Source organism: Castanea sativa, chromosome 3, assembly GCF_040712315.1.
Source record: "Castanea sativa cultivar Marrone di Chiusa Pesio chromosome 3, ASM4071231v1".
NCBI lineage: Eukaryota > Viridiplantae > Streptophyta > Magnoliopsida > Fagales > Fagaceae > Castanea > Castanea sativa.
The window spans coordinates 8,919,561-8,939,469 of NC_134015.1; the positions used below are offsets into that span (position 1 = coordinate 8,919,561).

Consider the following 19,909-nt stretch of genomic DNA (forward strand, 5'->3'; position numbering starts at 1 on the left):
TATTAACTATTTTTTTAATAGAATTTTATTCTAGTATAATCTAAGTGTATATATATATGTAAAACTTCCTCTTAGAGACTTGAATTTCGGTCTTTACCCCCCACACCCCACAAACACTTATACTCGTGAGTTGACTATCACGTCAAATATTCGTGATTTTTTTTTTTTGGAGAGAGTTTTGCCTTGTAGTGTCTACTCCTAATAATGATTATTTATTATCAAACTAAAACATCAATCAGTTTTTAGTGTGCAGTGGTTATTAACTAATGTTTTAAGGAATTCAGATCCTCTAGATTTCATAAAATACTCTACCAATAGATTTCTTTAAATTCTAACCACTCTTTAATGATTTAAGGGTCTAGATTTTACTATGTCAGTATTCCACTAACAGTACTCTTAAAATAATGTTGCAAACAAAATAATTAAGATTATTGTTAGTAAAATACTGACATGACAAAATCTAGACCATTACATCATTAAAAAATGGTTAAAATTTAAAAAAATTTATTTGGTAAGTACCCTAAGAAATCTAGAAAATCTCAATCCTGATTTAAGAGGCTTAAATTTTGTTAGCAGAAATTGTCAAAACATTTGCATTAAAGAGCTTTAAGAGATCATTTAAATTTGAAAACAATTTTTTTGATGAACGAAAGGGGGGGGGGGGGGGAAGCGGGGGCAACCATATGTGGCTTACCCCCTAGGGCGTGACCTTATAGGGGCACCTCCCGCTAGGGAATGTTGGATTGAGCCATAACTACTGTGACCGGGGTGCCACAGACCTTACCCGCCAACGGATAGGCGCAATGCATGCTAAGAACCCACCCCCCGCATGGTACCTATCACGACTTGAACGAGGGACCTCGTGCATGCATGCACGCGGAATCCTACACCAACTAGGCCACCCCTCCTAGACGCAAAAAAAAAAAAAAAAACGAAAATGATGTACAAAACCTTTCTTATATATAGTACTATATATGCAAAATATATATACATATATACATGAAATGAAAGAAAGGAATTGAGATTTCTATGTGCCCACAACGGAACACGAGCACCATCACAATGCGGCCGCCCTGCTCTCTCAAAGGCATCTAAATTGAAAACAATTTTAAGGGTAAGACTGAAGACATCTTCAATACAAAAGTTGAAATTCAGAGCTTTTATTAAAAAAAAAAAAAAAAAGGTCTTATATTCATTATTCATAATTCTTAACTTTTAAGCATTGTAATTTACCAAATATTCAAAATGCTAAAGGCCTTTTCAGTTAAATTTCTATATACAAAAAAGCTAATACTACTCGAGCTTTATCTTTAAGTAGGTTTCCAGTTTTTAAGGGTGTCCTTCTCTACTTAACAAAATTACCAAACATGTGGCATTTTTTTTGTAAGGTTGTGCTAACGCACTAGTAGACAAGCACTCAATAAATAGTTCTTATTATCCACTAAGAAAGCACCGTTTCAAGGTGGAAAATAAATTCAATTACAAGAAAATTATGTAGAGCCTGAAAATGAGGTTCCCTTTTCCTTTTATTTATCTTTATATGTTTATGATAGAAATCGAAACTGTTGATTGTTGTGCCAACACATTATTAAGTTAAGGTACTAATTAATTTTTATTTTATTTTTATGTAGCCATAATTCAAACATAAGTCTCTCACAATACAAGTTGAAGGTTTTTTTTTTTTTTTTTTTCTATACAAGATAGAATTTTTACTCTAACTTAATTTAAGTGTATATGTGTGTGAAACTCCCTTCTAGAGACTTGAACCCCGGCCTTTACTCCCCACATCTCACAAGCACTTATACCTATGGAATGACCATTGCACCAAAGGTAAGCGGTGGTTAGAAGATGCAAGTTAAGTTAATTGGAACCCACTAATAATTAGTTTTAACTCTCTCTCTCTCTCACATCAAGAGCCTTGTAGCTAAACTAGTTGATATTTCCTGATATTTTAAAGACATCTAGGTTCAAACTCTCCCTCCCTTCGTCATTACTATAAAATTATAATATTAAAAAAAAAAAAAACTCACTATCTGTCTCCCTCTCATTTCAATTTTATATTTAAGGAAGCTCAAGTCTCTCTTTCTCTCAAATATAAACACATTTTTCTCCTTTAACCGCATATCTATGACAGAAAAAATAAAGAATAAAAAGAAGAAGGAGAAGAAGGAATATAAATAAAATAGTATTTAACTCGTGTTGTGATTATGAAGATTGTACCACAAATATTTGAGAAGTTACACTAACCTCCACTTAGATTTATTTAAAAAAATATATATATATATATATATATATATATATCTGTAATTGGATTAATTAGATGTCTTAAAACTAAACATGATCCATGCACATTGTCGGTAGGATTGAGCTCTCTCTCTCTCTCGGACCTGTTTGATTTCAAAAGTAAAAATGACCCAGCAGACTAGGGAGGTGGGACTGGGACATAGTACCTGTCAAGGAAATAAGGTTATGTCTTTACACTTGGACAAAAAAAAAAAAACAACAAAAAACAAAGGGCGTGTCTTCACTCTTCACACTTCAAATTACTAGTCCCTTAAACTGATCCAGTAGTCCAACCCACCTGCCCAATCAATGACAATTTTTAGGGAAATATTCATTTTAAACTCTATACTTTATAAGGTATAACAAATTAATCCCTATAATTTCAAAGACAACAACTTGAATCTCAAGGTTTTAAAAAGTAAATAATTAAGTCATATAATTAAACCTTGATTTTTTTTTTAAAGATTACAAATTAAACACTCATTGACTCATTGTGTATTTAATTTGTTATTTTTGAAATGGTAGAGTTTAGTTTATTACATTTTGAAACTTTATGATTTAATTTATTATTTTTAAAACTATTGAATTTAATTTGTTACACCATGAAGTTGTGGAATTTAATATAAAAATTTCCATCATTTATATTATTCTATGTTTTAATGTCTGGGCTGTAGGCACTTGGGTCCTTGAACTATCTATCAAAAGAAAGGAAAAATAAAAAGTGATATTACACATTAGCATTGGGGTGTAAAATCCTCCAAATTGTTATTTTAGTAATACACCTGCTCAAATTGAGCTTTACTCGGTTGTGGGTTGCTAAAATTTTTTGGCAACCATGAATAGTAAGTTTGTGTATATACAACCTATTATTCATGGTTTCTAAACATAAAAATAAATATAAAAGCATATAAAAGTACAAAAAAGATGGAAGAGATAGATGAGAGAGAATGAGTTGATAGGGTAGTTTATATTATTTTAATGAGTTGTATGTAAAAACAATGACGGAACTAAGATTATTGCTTTGAGAGAGCCAAAAATTGTACTCAGTATTGGTGTGATTTCTCTTTCAATGTACAAAATCAAAGAATCTTCTAAAAAAAAAAAACACCTTTTATTTTGTTGTGAACCTAGTTTTGACAATATATATGACTAAAAATTATTGTTTCATAATTATAATAAAAATTGAAAAACTAGATAGAAGTACAACTGTTTTGTATAATGTTCTTCTTGGTGAAAATTTCAATTAGTGTTGCTATGTAAACAATTAAGACATACGAACACATAGACAAAAGATAACAAACACTCAAACAATCCTTTAGGTCAAAATATAACACATCACTCAAAACTCAAAGTCTCAAACTTTGATCTTTAGGTCCCAAACATCAAACAAGCAAATTAAAATATTAAACAAATATAAGTCCAATGATTATTTTAGATTTAAAATTTTTGGGTCAATTTTCAATTTGAAATGATTAATTTTATATTTTGGGGGCCAAATATATATTTTATGTATCTAATCTTTTTAACATGTGTGCGTGTGTGTTGGGAGAAGGGGGGGGGGGGAATAAAACAGGTAAAAAACGTGTCAAAACTTGTTACTTTTGCTCACACAATTAATTTGAAAATATGAGATACTTTAATACCCTAAATTAAATGGAAAGAATTAACTGGAGCTGATAGAATTAACTTTAAGTGTAATTATGCGAGTATGGATGAGAAATAGCCTCAAAGGGCTTGTATTGAGCTCCTTAAGTTTAGTCCGAGGTAGTGATTACAATTGATTTGAAGTTAAAAAAATGAATTCTCATCCTCTAAGGGCTTCTTTGCCTTATATAATCAACTAAGGTGTATCTTAGCCCTACATTTGGAGGGCCTGAGATCAATTCCCTTAATACTTGTCCCATCAAGGCCTTACTAGAAGGCTTCTACATTAGACTATGAGTTGTGCTGACACTATTCATGGGTTATTTTCTCATTAATGCTGCCAGTTAAGTGAATGCAAAGTTTTGAATGCAGATGTGATAGATGTTTTATCTACCTTCTTCCCTTCCTAGTTTAATGAAAAATCTTCCTTCTCATCCTCAATTTGTGCTCGACGATCCTTAGCACTGGTTCTCGGCCCTCCGAGGACATGTTGGTATCCTCAAGGTCCCCAGGCATTATAGTCTCCTGTACCTGTAAAAGGTTGCTCATATTTTCCTGAGGTCCGTACTCCTGACATTGTCCCTGACCCATTGGTCCATATTCTCGGATTCTCGTCCTCCCATAATATATATATATATATATATTCTACAATAAAAAAAAAATCTAGGGGGGTCCACAGCCCCCAAGGTCCACACATACCTCTATTTTTGTTTAAAAATAAAAATTGAGATGTTGTGTAGATTGTAAAATGGGTTGATAAAATAGATAAAGTAATTTTTTTGGTGGTAAAATAGATATATATATATATATTTTTTTTAGAAACTAGGATGTGAATGGCTTTTCATTTTCTAGCAAGTGTCATATTATAACTGACAATAATAATCCTAAATAATGGGTTTTTTTGTTTTGTTTTGTTTTTTTTTGGTTTTAATATGTAATAGATTATACAATGAATATAATAGTTTCCTCCCAATTATCTTGTAACTAAATTAGTTGGGACCCCTAATTTTTCTAATAATAGAAATTGGCTGGGTTCGAATCTCCTTTGTCCCAATTATCATATTATATTCTCTAAAATTTGACTAGTGCAATAGACGAGTCAAATCAAAATGAGTAATAAAAATAAGAAGTACTACTTTTACAATATTTTTATAACAAATTATATGTGGTAAGTTATTATTGGTTCTAATTTTTTTATAAGAAACTAAAACCTTTATAAATTAAGAAATAGAAATAACATTATGGATAAGAGTTTGGTTTTGATTTAAATTCACAAATTAAATGATTTTTTTGCCTCGTGAAGCTAATTTCTTGAAGATTAAACATGACGGGGCCATGTTTTTGGACACATGTGAAGCTGCAATAGGTATTGTCAACTGTCATTAGGAATGGAAATCGGGCAGTGATGGCCGTGTTATCAGAAAAAATCTCTATGCCTTCGTCATTGGAACTGGTGGAAATCCTGGCTGGCAGGAGGGCTGCAACATGTGTAGCTAAACTTGGCCTTAACCAGGTCATTTTCCAAGGGGATTCCTTTCATTGTTTACATAGCACTCTAGGAGGATTCCCATCATCTCTCGCCCCTTGGTCACTTTGTAAAAGACTTTAGTCCATGTCGAGCTTGTTTAGAGCTCATACTTGCTCCATACATTTTAGATTTTGTTGTTAACGACTTTACCTAATGTCTTTGAATAATAAAGTGAGGTATTGTTTCTAAATTTTTTTTCCTCATCTATAATATTCAATAACCATTTGCCACTTAAAATTTATTGTGAAAATATTATAAAGATAGCAATTTCTTAATAAAAATTGCCTCAACATTCTCAACCTTATTATTCATGACACTTATTCGGACTTGTATTCGGCCTGTATTTCATCACAATTAAAGGTGTGTTTAGGATCCGCTTATTTTGTTGAAACTGAAATTTTTTATTGAAAGTATTGTAGTTAAAGATAAAAATTAGTTGAAATAGTACTCAAAAAGCACAGTGAGATCATGAATAATAGTAAAATAAACTAACTTTTTAATATGGTAAAAAAAAAAAAAAAAAAAAAACAACTAATCAGGTCATTAACTCCTTTTTTAGAGAAGTGGAGTGCTACTGCTGCCACTTCAGCAAATTGTAAAAAATGCAAATAGAGGAGGAAAAAAAAAAAAAAAAAAAAAACAAAAGAGTTTGTTTTAGAATTTTGCTGGTACCGACCTGGTTGCTGCACCAACACAGTGTCTGGAAAACCCAGAGGCAGAGAAGTTAAAAAGAGAGCAGAAAACATGAAAAGCAAATTAAAAAAAACAGAAAACAAAAAAACAAAGAAACCAAAAGAACGCGGAGACCAAAAGGGTCATAGGCTCATAGCTTATTTGGACTGATTAGCCAGAAAAAACAGAAGAATAACACAATTCTTAAAATTCCCAAATTTCCTTTTGCCCCTTTTCCTTAAAAAGGGTTCCTCGTATTAGTACTTTCTTCTCGTCAAACCCTAGTTTCAGGTACTCTTCTCTCCCATATTGTATTTCTTTCTTTACTTTTTGCTCATACATAATATATATGTGTTTGTTTATATCTCTGTATGTGTGTTTTCTTAAAACTCTATGCCTTTGACAGGTTCGTGCTTCTTCAAGATTGAATCTTTCTTTTTCGTTTTATGTGTGGGTATAAATTTTTTTTTTGGGACAAATGCAGTTTGTTTTAATCTGGGTTGCTGTAAATTTTTGATTTTTTCGTGACCCATGTGATTATTATTGTTGTGAAGTATTTTTTTGTGCGTGCCATTTGGGTTTCTTAATTGATTTGTTTCGTGCATTATGAAGGTGGTTGCAGGTTGCTTGAACGTGAATTCTTGCTTTTTTTTTTTTATGTTGGCACACACCTATTTGTGTACTACGTTCGGCTTCAAAAGAATTTGTTGTATGTATAAGATTTAATTGTAGAGAATGAAGACTTGGAGGATTTGTAAATTTGTAATTAGCAATCTACATGGTCTAAATTTAGGAAAAAAAAAAAAAATTCACCAGCTAATGAGAATTAAGTTTTCTTGGAAATTGAGGTTTGGACTAGTATATTCATCAATTTGCGTTGAACTTCAACATTCTAATTTCTCATTGTGCTTTGCTGTATCATGAATGATTGAAAGAGAAACTACTGTTAAACCCTTCTGAGATTGGCCCCAACTAGTATTTGCCAGTTGAACCGCCTTGCTGCATATAACTTTTTTTTTTTTGGTTGTATCTCATTGTGTTATGACTGGTTTTGGATGCGTTCGTTCTTCGTCTGTTCATTCAGGCTTGTGTTACTTAAGAATTGGTCATTGTTTGTTGGTTCTCTGGTTCTTGGTTTCCTTTGTATGTACAGCATTGTTTGATGGAATTATATTAATTTTTGCTGTGTGTGGTAGGTGTTAAAGGATTATTTGCAGGTTGCTCTTATCAGTCTAATGCTCTGCATGTTATATCACGGTTGGAGTTTACCATAACATGAGTGCAATGGATCATCCACGATCATCCTCTGCAAATGCTGAGGATAATGTTGGAATTCCAGATGATTTGCGTTGCAAGAGGTCGGATGGGAAACAATGGAGATGCACTGCCATGTCGATGCCAGATAAGACAGTATGTGAGAAGCACTACATCCAGGCAAAGAAGAGGGCGGCTAATTCTGCAATGAGAGCTAACTTAAAGAAGGCCAAGAGGAAGTCGTTAGGTGAAAGTGATATTTACTTGGAGAGTAAGAGTGATGAATATGATACACCGCCTGTGAACACAAAAGTTGAAGATTATCCTGTTCCAGCCTCAGGGAAAATGTTGTTTGAGAAGGTATCTAAGAATCAGTTTCGCTATTCACCTGAGACAGCAGCGATTAGGAGTTTGGCCTCACGTAATCCTCCAAAGACAAATGAAAACTCACAAAGAGATGCTGGACATTTTGAAGAAAACTGGAGGTCTCACAAGACACCACCAACTTCGGGCATGGACTCATCTAAGAGTAGATCACAAAGGAGCTTTGATGCTAATGAAGCTATGACGGTGAGTTTTGTTTTAAAATATTTGGCTGCATCTCTTGAGATTTGTTTTTGTTGTTGGTAATAGAAATTCTTTTTCTCAGATTGAATAGAAACCAGTAATTGAAATATTATTACTCTTTTTGATTGTAACTCTCTAGGGGGACCTTAAGTAATAAGTATCATTCCTGTATGCTTAAGTTCTTCCAGTTATGGACAGAATTATCACTTATCCAAACACTTCCCCCTCCTCCAAAAAAAAAAAAAAAAACACAAAAAAAGGAAGAGGGAGAAAATGAAGTTCTGGAAGGATCCTAGAGTAAATTGACTGTTAGAAGAGTGTCCGAGAAGGTGTCTCTTATACTTGTAAAATGTTGATACAAGGATGAAGTTTTCTTCATTATAACTCTGTGTTAATAAAGTATGTCTTACTTTTAGTTGCACTTGCCAGTATGAGAACAAGAGGCTTATATCTGGGATAGAATAGCACATCTTTTTAATGGCATGGGTGAATTCTCAAATGGTTTTTACAGCCGTTACTTTTGAAATTATTATAACCTAAATAACAAAAAACCTTGGCTCCAGCTCTTTTACTGCCATTCTAGCTGGATCAGACTATGAAACAAATGAAACTTGATTACCTTGTTCCCTTTCAATCCTTTTGATACCTTGCTTCTCCTGCAAACTTCAAAGCTAGACTAAAGAATATCATAAGGAAGTTATTGTTAATGATCTCTGATACTGCCTATTAATATCACACACACACACAAAAAGGATATATGGACTGAAGATGGAAACATACCGTATAAGCCATATGGTGTGAGAGATACATCATTGTTGTTTGGTTAAAATTTTCTAATCCCTTTATCAATGAAGTGGAGCCTTTTCCTTAAGAATGACTAATTCAAAATTCAAAATTCAATGTTGATATTTGATTTTGTTTCAAGGGTTTTCTGGGTGGGTCTATCACTTTGTATTTCTACCCTTTATTAATATTTAGGAACCCTTTCTCTACCACTTCTATGTTATCTGATGCCTTGGTTTACAAGTTTTTTTTTCCAGGAGGACTCTGATGGAAGTACAGATTCCTCTGAAGAAGCCGGTGGGCAACCTTGCCACCAATGCCGGAGGAATGATAGAGATAAAGTTACTTGGTGCCTTAAATGTGATAGGAGAGGATATTGTGATAGCTGTATCTCCACATGGTTAGTATTTTATCACTTTAGATGTGAGATGGTATTTTTGTTATAATTTTTACAACTTAGTGATTATGCTTCTTTTATGACCTGATTTTCATGCTTCACTACCTTAGGTACTCAGATATTCCATCAGAAGAAATTCAGAGAAGTTGCCCTGCATGCCGGGGTACTTGTAGTTGCAAAGTGTGCTTGCGTTCAGATAATTCAATAAAGGTATTTCATATATGAGTTGAAGAGGCCACCATTTCTTTACATGATTAAGTTTCATTAATATTGTGAAATATGCTTACCAAGTTTCACTGGGCATGGTTCTTTGATCTCTATTATTATAATTTTTTTTGAGTTTCAGGTTAGAATACGTGAAATACCTGTTCTAGACAAGTTGAAATATCTTCACTGCTTATTATCTTCGGTGCTTCCGGTAGTTAAGCAAATCCATCATGAGCAGGCTTCTGAAGTAGAACTACAAAAAAAGTTGAATGGTAAGATGTCGTTTGTTCATGCTCCCAGTGACGTTTAAAATACTCTCTCTCTCTTTATATTTTAATTTTTTGGGTATGTACCATTTATACATTATGTGACCAATATTTACATAATGTTTGTCATCAGGGAAAGAACTATTTCTTGCCAGGACAAAAGTGAATGCAGATGAGCAGATGTGCTGGTAATTGAGGAACACTATTAAGCTATTTGTGTTAAAGTCACTTAGTTTATAATTATATGTCATTAGAGTCTCAAAAAGTAGTAATGAAACAACATGATTCATTGCATCTCATTTTTTGTGATTTATCTTCACTAGAAAAGGGATAAGATTTTTCTGATTAGTTTATTATGTTTATTTCTGGCTTCTCTATTTGCTGTTGATTTCTGATTTGCCTTCATTCTCTGTTTTTCCTTGTAGCAATTTCTGTAGGATACCCATTACAGATTATCATCGGCGTTGTGCCAGTTGCACGTATGATCTGTGCCTTAGCTGCTGTCAAGATCTTCGGGAAGCATCTCAAAATGATGTTAAAGGAGAATTGGCAGATAATCAGATCCGTGGCAAAAGTCAAGACAAAGCAACTACGACAGGGCAAGTGAAAGTATCCAACCTAAAACTAATTTTACCGGAAAAGTTTCCTGGTTGGCAAGCCAATAGTGATGGGAGTATTCCATGCCCCCCACCAGAGTTTGGTGGCTGTGGTCACTCATCATTAAATTTAAGCCGCATTTTTAAGATGAATTGGGTTGCAAAACTGGTAAAAAATGTGGAGGAAATGGTTAGTGGGTGTAGGATATATGATGCTGGCAGCCTAGAAAATACTGGGTTGGATGATCCCAGACTCTGCCAATATGGTCATAGAGAAGACAGTGATGATAATTTCTTGTACTGCCCTGCAACTCAAGATATTAAATCTGATGGGATTGGAAATTTTAGAAAGCACTGGGCCAGGGGTGAACCTATTATTGTCAAACAGGTGTTTGATAGCCCATCAACTTCAAGCTGGGATCCGGTGGTTATATGGAGAGGGATTCAGGAGACAGCAGATGAGAAAACAAAAGATGAGAACCGAGTGGTGAAGGCCATAGATTGCTTTGACTGTTCCGAGGTAAGCTCTACTAGCTTTTGCTTATTTTTTCTAAGGCTTTTCTGTGTTCTCTCATGTCTCTATTGATTGCAATGAATAATTTTTATATTGAGTAAATTATTACTTGGTTGAAACTCAATTAATTAATTTTATATTTGCTTTCTGTGGTTTGACATGATGGCAGGTTGACATTGAACTTGGTCAGTTCATCAAAGGATATTCTGATGGACGAATTCTTGAAAATGGTCAGCCAGAAATGTTGAAGTTGAAGGATTGGCCTTCCCCCAGTGCATCTGAAGAGTTCTTATTGTACCAGAGACCTGATTTTATCAGTAAACTGCCCTTACTTGAGTATATCCACTCCAAGTGGGGTCTTCTAAATGTTGCTGCAAAATTGCCTCATTATTCCTTGCAGAATGATGTAGGACCTAAAATTTTTATTTCTTATGGGACCTATGAAGAACTTGGTAGAGGCAATCCAGTGACCAATCTTCATTTCAATATGCGTGACATGGTAAGTTATTATTCTTCCCCTTTCTCATTGACCTATTGTTGATGATGTTAACTTTTTAGATATACTTTTTTTGTACCAAACTGTTGCATTTGATTGGCAGTTTGTGTTTGAAAATTTTTGTAAGCTGTATCTTCTGTATACTCCCCCCCTAAAAATATTAAGCATATCAAATTAGAAAAAATGCTAAAATATTTCTTTGCACAATTGTTAATCATGTATGCAGCTCAAGTTTTAACCTCTAATTTCATGGTTCTCAAATTGTGTATAATAATACTGTATTATACATCCAGTATTATAAACAAGCACTTAATAACCATAGAACCTGATTGTTATTCTTATTTAATTTAGGTTGCTTCAACTGTTATAAATATGTCATAATATAATCTACAATGCTGTATGGGTTGAAAACCCTTATTCTGTTTGTTGCTGGAGTCTAACATCATGAGCTTTTATCTTATTTTTATCACCCATTCTGTCATCTGATGTAAACCAACAAAGTGATGAGTCAAATCGAATTGACATCATTGAACTATGGTCAGGTATACCTATTGGTGCATACTTGTAATGTGAATCTACAAGGCCAGCCGAGTGTAAAGATTGAAAAGATACAAAAATCCTTTGAGGATTCTGAGATGAAAGAATCACTGGAGGATCCACAAGCAGATTTGGATGAGGAAGGGTCCCCTGATATATTGCTTGGTAGTCAAAGTGTGCAGAATGAATGTGGTGCAAAAGTGGATGAAAATGAAAATGAGTCAATGGTGGATCAGGGGATTGAAACTGCTGATGTTAAAGAGAATAATGTCAATGGTGAAACATCAAACAGAGAGGGTGAAGATGTCCCTGAAAGGAGTGATCCTGGAGTTCTATGGGATGTTTTTCGCCGGCAGGATGTCCCAAAGGTGACTGATTATTTAAGAATTCACTGGAAAGAATTTGGGAAGCCTGATGGAGTATCAAATGATTTAGTAAGTTTTTATCTTATAATCTTAGTAAATGTAGTTTTTTTTTTTAATTGAATATACCGTAATTGGCTTGCTTAATGTGTGCTCCTAATAACTTTTGGGTTTTCAGGTGAAAAGGCATCTTTATGAAGAAACGGTATTCCTTAATGGGCGTCATAAAAGAAAGCTAAAGGAAGAATTTGGTAAGGATAAGTAACAATTGATGTTCCTAATTATTGATCAAGCTTTGGAGACAGAATACTTCTTTTGACCTAAGATGTATGTTTGAGATGTGTAGAACTTTTCAACATGACTATTTACTGGATTATTTGGGGGAATTTTTCCTGCTATTAACTGTATTTCTCTGAGGAATTTTCCCTGAAAAGAAAAAAAGTTAAATGTAATACTGGTTTTATGTTTGTCTAATATTCTGATATATTTCACGTCATTTCCAACTAAGCATGTTGGTTGTTTTTGAAATGTATATGGCACAGACAAAGTTATGGAAAAGCTAACCACTAAGAATGAGTTTTGTTCAAACCTATCAAAAAAAAGAAAAAAAGAAAGAGTTTTGTTCAAACCAAATTTGACAAAAGGAAGAAGCCTGTGGTTTGAAAAATTTGCAGCAACACCAATCTTGCATTTAAAACTAAGCTGGCATTTTTTTTTTTTTTTGGGATTCTTGCTAAAATCTTTTCTCTATGTAACAGCTGCCCTTTCATCCAATTTTTGTGCTGATGTTGAATCATAAGTACTTTCTAGGGAGTTTAATGAAATTCGTGTATCCTTTTACTAAAAACTTATAAAAATAAATAAATTAGGAGAACGCTAATTTTGCATTTAAAACCAAGCTGGCTTTTTTTTTTGGATTCTTTCTAGAATCTTTTCCCTCTATAACAGCTCCCCTTTCATGCAATTTGTGTGTTGATGTTGAATCATAAGTACTTTCTACGGCATTTCTGAATGCTTGTTTAAAATCTAAAGAGCTTTCCTCTTCCTCAGGAGTTGAGCCATGGTCATTTGAACAGCATTTGGGGCAAGCTGTATTTGTCCCTGCAGGATGCCCTTTCCAAGTGAGAAATCTCCAGGTAAGTTCACCATGGTTGATTACCTTCATGCTAGTATAACTCTAATTTTTTTAGCGAATCCAATATTACATGTTTTTACTTAAATTATTGAGTTTGAATGAAATAATGTTTCTCTTGACTCGTGATTGGAATATTGCTTTAAAATTATTGATGAGAGACTGAAGGGTCTATATGTTATATTCGTTAGAGGAGTGTATCTGGACTACTGGAGTAATGTAGACATTGTCTTATTAGAAGCTTAGACTGTTGTCTTTCGGAAGGGTTATTTCTTTCTTGTTTCTTTAATGGAAGGATGTTATTTTGGTTATCTGCAAGAGACGCACTGCTGGTCATGTTGCTTAAGATGTTAGTTGCTTTAAAACTTTCTTTGTGTCTTTCATGAGGATATATATCTTTCCTCTTGAAGAATTTTGGCTTCATCTTTGTTCTTATTCGCAAGCCTTGCAGTTAGGAAGGTTATGGGAATTTAATCTTTTCATAATCTTGAGTGAGTCCTGGCTACAACATTAAATCGTGGGCCAAATGGGGAGCTTTAAAACCCCACTTTCAATGTTCATTATAAATTAAAAAACTCATTATTATTATAGTCGCTAAAATATATAGTTCTGTGCACCTGTATATTTATGTCTATATACATGTGTGCGTGCGTAAACCATTTCAAATATATATGTTTTTATAATTCTCTCAGTAGTTGCAGTAGATGGTTTCCAAGAAGTTCTTTATCAGTATTTGCTTGCTAATGAAGGAGTGAAATTTTTAATGAAGTTTGGACTGCCCAATTATTGAAAGTTAAGAGGAAATTAACTTTTGCCACAAAAGTTCTGTCTTCAATTAATAATTTATATCACATGCTTCCGTGCAATGTGCTTCATGATGTAGTACGGCCCTGGGTGGAAAGCTGAAGCAGACTCCCTGTTTGTTCTTTATGAAACAACTTAAATTAGTAGAAACTATTTTGATAGATGGTTGAATTAGTAGAAAATTAGACACTGAATTTAGATGTGTTGAAAATTTTAGAAAGTAATTCCAGATTCTTTGTGAAATTGGGTTTGTAGCACTAGATTGATGTTTGCTTTCCTTTTAAAATTCTCAGTCCAATGTTCAGTTGGGGCTTGATTTCTTATCTCCTGAAAGTCTGGGGGAGGCTGTAAGATTGGCTGAAGAAATCCGCTGTCTCCCTAACGACCATGAAGCAAATCTGCAGGTGTTGGAGGTCAGACAAAGGAAATTTTTCCTAGAAGTATTCATTTCCTTCCTTTTCCTTCTGTCATTCTTTATTTTTGGCAAAACTTAGATACAATACCTTATATTTAGTACATTAGGTTTCCCAATTAAATTCAAACACCTGGGTTTATTGACACAAGCAGTGTTGTCATTTCCAAGGACAATTAAATTCAATATACATTTTTGTGTTTGAATTTAATTGGAGAACATAATGTACTGCACAAAAGGTATTGTACCTAAGTTTTACCCCTTTAGTTTATTGCTTGAAATTGTTTAATTCCTTCCTTCCGCTCTCCCCTCTATTCTGTCAAACAATTCTTGTTCTCTTTATTTTGGCTAGTTCTCATTTTCATATTGGTTTCTGACCCAGGTTGGAAAGATATCACTTTATGCAGCAAGTTCAGCTATTAAAGAAGTCCAGAAATTGGTTCTTGATCCAAAGTAAGCAAATTAAGTCTTAATTCTGTTGTAGTACTTGTTGCTTGCCTCCCCACCCCCACTTCTCTTTCTCTCTCCAACATTCTTGTCTCTTCCATAGAAAAGAACAAAAATAGAAATTAACGCCTGACTAATGCCATTGTTGCCCAATGGCATTAAGCTGCATCCCTGCAAGGGTCTGCAATTAAGCCTAGTATTGTGTTTTTTACATAACGAGGAGTGGTTGGAGCCAAGACTATGGGGGTAGTCTGAGGTTTTCCTAAATACTACTATTTGTGTTAATATTTGATTTCTCCTTTGCAGACTCGGCGCAGAGCTTGGATTTGAAGATCCTAACTTGACTGCAATGGTTTCTGAGAACATGGAGAAGATGATTAAGAGAAGACAGATAACTTGTGCTTGAATGTGTACAGTAATTGTAATTTAGGTATAGGAAATCTAATGTTTAAAGAGCAAATATCAATTATATATGTATTATATGTAATTTTTACCCATCCCTACAACATAAGCTGGTCTGATTTTAGACATTGGTGCTGCATTTAATGAGAACCATTATAGTTTAGAAGAAAATGAAAGCAAAATATATTATTGAATTAGTTTTGTAGTAGTCACAAGTCTGAAGTCCAAACTGTGTTTCTTAATAAGATTACTTTTATCTCCAATACACCATCTTCTCAGTCACAGTCATGGTCCTCATACCATCTCCCAACCCACCTTGAAAAGAGGAAAGTACTGGGAAAAATAGTCATGGAAAGGTACAGGCAACGAGGACAGGTTGCAAGAAGTTTAAAAACATCCCTGTTATGGAAAAATTGCATGAAGAAACTGTAGTGTCCTCCTCATTATCAGAAGGTGAGACTAAATGAATGAGCAATTGTTTGGAAGTCTGATTTCACCTCTGGCCAAGCTGATTCTGGTGCCTGAGCATTCAAAGTAAATAGTCTACCACCACTAGAACAACAAACTGCGACATTATGCCGCCGAAATGAGGGGCTCTCAACTCTGAATTCAAGCTCATAATATTTGACATTTTTTGTAGGATCCTCTCTTAAAACTGATTCTATCAATGTCCCTTTAACATCAGGGCGTTTGCTAGATCCTGTGATGGTCCGAACCACTGCTTCTCCCACCTCCTTTGGTCCTCCGAATGCCTCAATCCTATGAAGAGAGGTAAAGGATTAGTTCCAAATTCATGGGTCATTTTTTGGTCACATTTAGCATAGTTAAGGCCCTTTAGAGCTTTAGCGACCAATGATTAACAACTAGGTTTTGATTTGACAATGTTGCTCTAACTAGTAACTTATACTAATGGGACCATTTGTAATGGCATGAACATGTTTGTAAAGTTCAAAGTTTGGGTGTATAACACTACTTGCTAAGCACAAACTGTCTCATTCATGTAAAAAATTTACTTGCACTGCACTAGTATTTTTCTATAGTCCCAGAAATTAACTAATGCCAATTCCTTGTATTGCACTACAAAGTTAACCCAAAAATTGAATTACTTACGAGAAGTCTTTAGAAACTGTAGACACAATGACACTAACATTGAGCTCGCCGCTTGTGCCAGGCGGACCAAAGGCAACAATTGGTTCACTAATGCTCCGCCGCCGGTTGTTGGACATGGCAGTACTTATTGGAGGTGGATCAAGTGCTCTTTCAAACTCTGTTTTCTCCACAGCTCTATACAACAGTGTTTGATCTCCAACCCATTTTGCTGGGTATATGAATTCTGTTCTTTGCAAAGCAAATACAAAATTAAAGTAGCATCAATGTTTTTCTCTCCCCTTCTTTGGATAAAGAGTTGTTTAATTAATGTACTAATACTATTATTTTGAGAAAGACTATTAAGGAATATAAATACTTAATACACAAACACACATCATGATTACTAACACCATTTGAATCAAAGACCATTGACATTAATTCCACTTATTTTAATGTCATATTGATAATCGTTTTAAGAGAGTGAACAATCATACTGATGGTTATTTTCTTTGGCTTTAGAGACAAAACAAAGACTAACACAAAATTACAAAGAATTTTGATAACATTATAACATATGGCATTAGGACTTACTAACCAAATCCTTCATTTGTCTCAATGCAACGACTATAGCCTTTAATAGGATAAAGCACATCCAGCTTAAGACCCCTCCCACTTTCTGGTGATAACCCAAGAAGAAAACTAGTTATGCCACCAAAATCTGCACCAATAGCCACTAGTGAAGCTGAGCCAACACCAACTAGTAGCCTCCGCCTAAATGTTGTTGCTAGTGGTGCAAATTGCTCTGCCGGAGACCTCCCCGGCTGGGTTTTTACCTCTTCGACACTCCCTTTCGAATCACCATTTGATTTTGTCATAAAAATCCGGTGAATATGTGCATTTTTGCATGCATTGTAGTACATTTGCAATGCCATTGTCTTTGCTACTAGCTATGTTTTTTGGGGGGGGGGGGGGGAGGGGGGCATAGCTCATAATGTACATGGCACATGTTCCTCTATGTCCTGTACATGTCACACTTTAATGGACTACGCGGCTGACCAAAGGCAGTGTGCCACGTTGCACAATTTGGATGGTTTAGTCCATCCGAGGAAATTGAGGTAGTGTATGGCTAGAGTTTTTTGAGAGAAATTTGTGAGGCGGTCGAATTCTATTGGTGGTTCAAATGACTTTTACGTTGGAGACTGTCTAGGATATCTTGCACTCTTCTTGCATCCTCAATATTCCGTGATAATATGCTTATCTAGTTTTGGTGGTTCTCATTGTTTTTGGCTCAACGTTCTAGAACGACACCGTTTTCTTTCATCCCCACGGCCCCGCAAATCATCTCTTTCTTTGGGTTAATAGTTCGGACTCGATTTATTTATTTGAGATATGAGGGTGTCCATATTACTTGAAGCATATGACTATTTGCTCATGTCCTTGTTCCACTAACACATACTCTCTCTCTCTCTCTCTCTCTCTCTCTCTCTATATATATATATATATATATATAATATAATATAATTTGATGATCTCGGTGGAATTCACATCTTAAATATCTTTGATGAAAATAACATGAGATTTTAGTTGAGATATAAGATTGTTGGTTACATACAAAATATTTAATTGTTTACTATTCTTGCATGTATTTTAAAATGTTTCTTGTAGACACATCATTTTCTAAATAGGGTTTTGATTACGGTAGAAGAAATTTAATTAAAGTCGAGTTCTTGACTTGTCTACTAACTTCTTTAATCAGATTGTTTTTTGTTAAGAATCCAGTGGTTCTTAAAGGGGATAAATGGAAATTATATGAAAATAGATAAGAGTTGCATGAAATTTGACTAAATTTGAGATAGTCATCCTCCAAAGAATTATTAAGAGAAAAATACGTAGAAGGATTAAGAGAAAAATAACTAAGCAACAAATATGTTATTCTTCATTTAATGCTCAATTGTGAATTGCGATTATGTATTTATGGAAGAATGGTCTTAATCTAATTGGTCCACATGACTCAAGATAATTAGCTAGTTAATCTCTCATGTGCTCTTATCAATTCACGTTGTAGGGAAATGGGGTCGGAGACCATTGTTAGCTCACTTAGGGATAGGCCCAGCTCAGTATTCATAATATACAAATATAGGATCAGTACTTGGGGATAGGTTGTTGTTATTGGACTGGGCTCGGCCCGATGTCAACAAATGGGCTAGGGACGACCGAAGAGTCAATAGTCAAATATGGGGTCTGTAACCGAACGTTGTTAGTGTCTTGGGGGAATCCGCTACCGAACATTGTTTGGTGTCTGTTGTAAGTTTTTAGAGAATTTTCAAAATGGACCAATTTTTACGAGGGATTTTGGGCAGAAGTGGGGGCCACGTGGGAAAAGATGGAGAAGTAATCATTTGGGTCCCCACTAAGGGGAGACTATAAAAAGGAAGGGAGGAAGAGTGGAAAGGGGATTGGAAAAACAGAAAAGGGTGTGAGATAACAAGAGAAAAAGAGGGAGAGAGGAGGAATCTTAGAGGGTAAGGATTAGGCTTGTGAGGAAGAAGGTTAGAGGGTTGAACTGTCAACAAATAAATTGAGAGCCCAAATTCTCCATCCCTAGAGGAAGTACCACTGGGTTTGGGTAACACACACGTGTTTATAACTAATCTCTCATGTGCTCTTACCCAATTAGGGTATGCTCAATATAATTCGATTTCTTATTTAAAAACCCATTCCTTTTAATTTGTATTCAAGATTTGTTAACATCCTCTTTATAATTGGAAAGATAGTTAATTCATTTAATCTTTTTTGTGACATATTCAATCTTTATAAAATTTTAATTTTGAATAGGGATGACAGCGGGATGAGCTAGGGTTGAATCATGGCTTCCTTGATCCCACTTAGGGTTGGGAATGGGGATAGTCGTAAGAGAGCGGGGGTGGGGTTAGTTAGAGGAGGTGTTTTACTATTTTTAATGAGGTGACTTTTACATTTGAAAGGTAGGTATGAATGGGAAATGGAAGGGATAGTTGTGATAGTCTGTACAATATACACACACAATTTTAATATATAAATATATAAGCAATTGTAATATTTGTTAATTAATTTAGTCTTTTTATCATAAATATAGTTCATAAACAGAAGCATTTACTATTTTCCTATATTTGTAATTTATTTTTTTGGGTTAAAATCTATTTTATGCTTATACATGTTGTAAGTGCAAGTTAGATCTAAGAAAAGAAAAGTGTAGGTGCTTGTATGATCTAATCCCTAAAAGTACATATGGGTGTCATTCTTGTAATGAGCTAAAAATGACATTTTTATAGTGAAAACAGAAAAGGAAAACATCAAAATAAAGTGAGCAAAGAGAAACAAAGCGTTTACATGGAAAACCCTACAAATAAGGATGAAAAACCACAGGCGGATGGAGGACTTGGTGTCGTTACTAAATTGAGTGCATAATACAATTACCTCTTGCTCATTCATCAACTCTATCAATCACCTAGACTTCGGATATAATACATACTTTAAG

General features: G+C 34.4%; 2 protein-coding genes across 4 annotated transcripts; one reads left to right on the plus strand and one right to left on the minus strand.

Moving 5' to 3' along the window:
- Positions 1 to 6,267: 6,267 nt before the first annotated feature.
- LOC142628113 (E3 ubiquitin-protein ligase JMJ24) lies at positions 6,268 to 15,500 on the plus strand. Of its 3 annotated transcripts, none has more exons than XM_075802106.1 (14): positions 6,268 to 6,418; positions 7,324 to 7,951; positions 8,989 to 9,131; positions 9,239 to 9,338; positions 9,475 to 9,607; positions 9,735 to 9,789; positions 10,027 to 10,717; positions 10,881 to 11,210; positions 11,750 to 12,178; positions 12,285 to 12,357; positions 13,157 to 13,242; positions 14,336 to 14,482; positions 14,837 to 14,907; positions 15,208 to 15,500. In XM_075802106.1, exons 2-14 carry the CDS (start codon positions 7,403 to 7,405, stop codon positions 15,305 to 15,307), a joined length of 2,907 nt encoding a protein of 968 aa, XP_075658221.1. In that variant the 5' UTR covers positions 6,268 to 6,418; positions 7,324 to 7,402; the 3' UTR covers positions 15,308 to 15,500. The 3 variants fall into 3 exon arrangements, with proteins under 3 accessions (XP_075658221.1, XP_075658223.1, XP_075658222.1); XM_075802108.1 differs by having other exon boundaries at positions 14,336 to 14,455; XM_075802107.1 differs by having other exon boundaries at positions 6,288 to 6,418; positions 7,333 to 7,951.
- A 19-nt stretch (positions 15,501 to 15,519) lies between these two features.
- Positions 15,520 to 17,347, minus strand: LOC142628114 (psbP domain-containing protein 7, chloroplastic). The gene is made up of 3 exons (XM_075802109.1): positions 16,988 to 17,347; positions 16,414 to 16,636; positions 15,520 to 16,062 (listed from the first exon to the last, which is right to left on the minus strand). The coding sequence occupies exons 1-3, from the start codon at positions 17,322 to 17,324 to the stop codon at positions 15,750 to 15,752; spliced, it is 873 nt and encodes a 290-aa protein (XP_075658224.1). The 5' UTR covers positions 17,325 to 17,347; the 3' UTR covers positions 15,520 to 15,749.
- Positions 17,348 to 19,909: the final 2,562 nt, after the last annotated feature.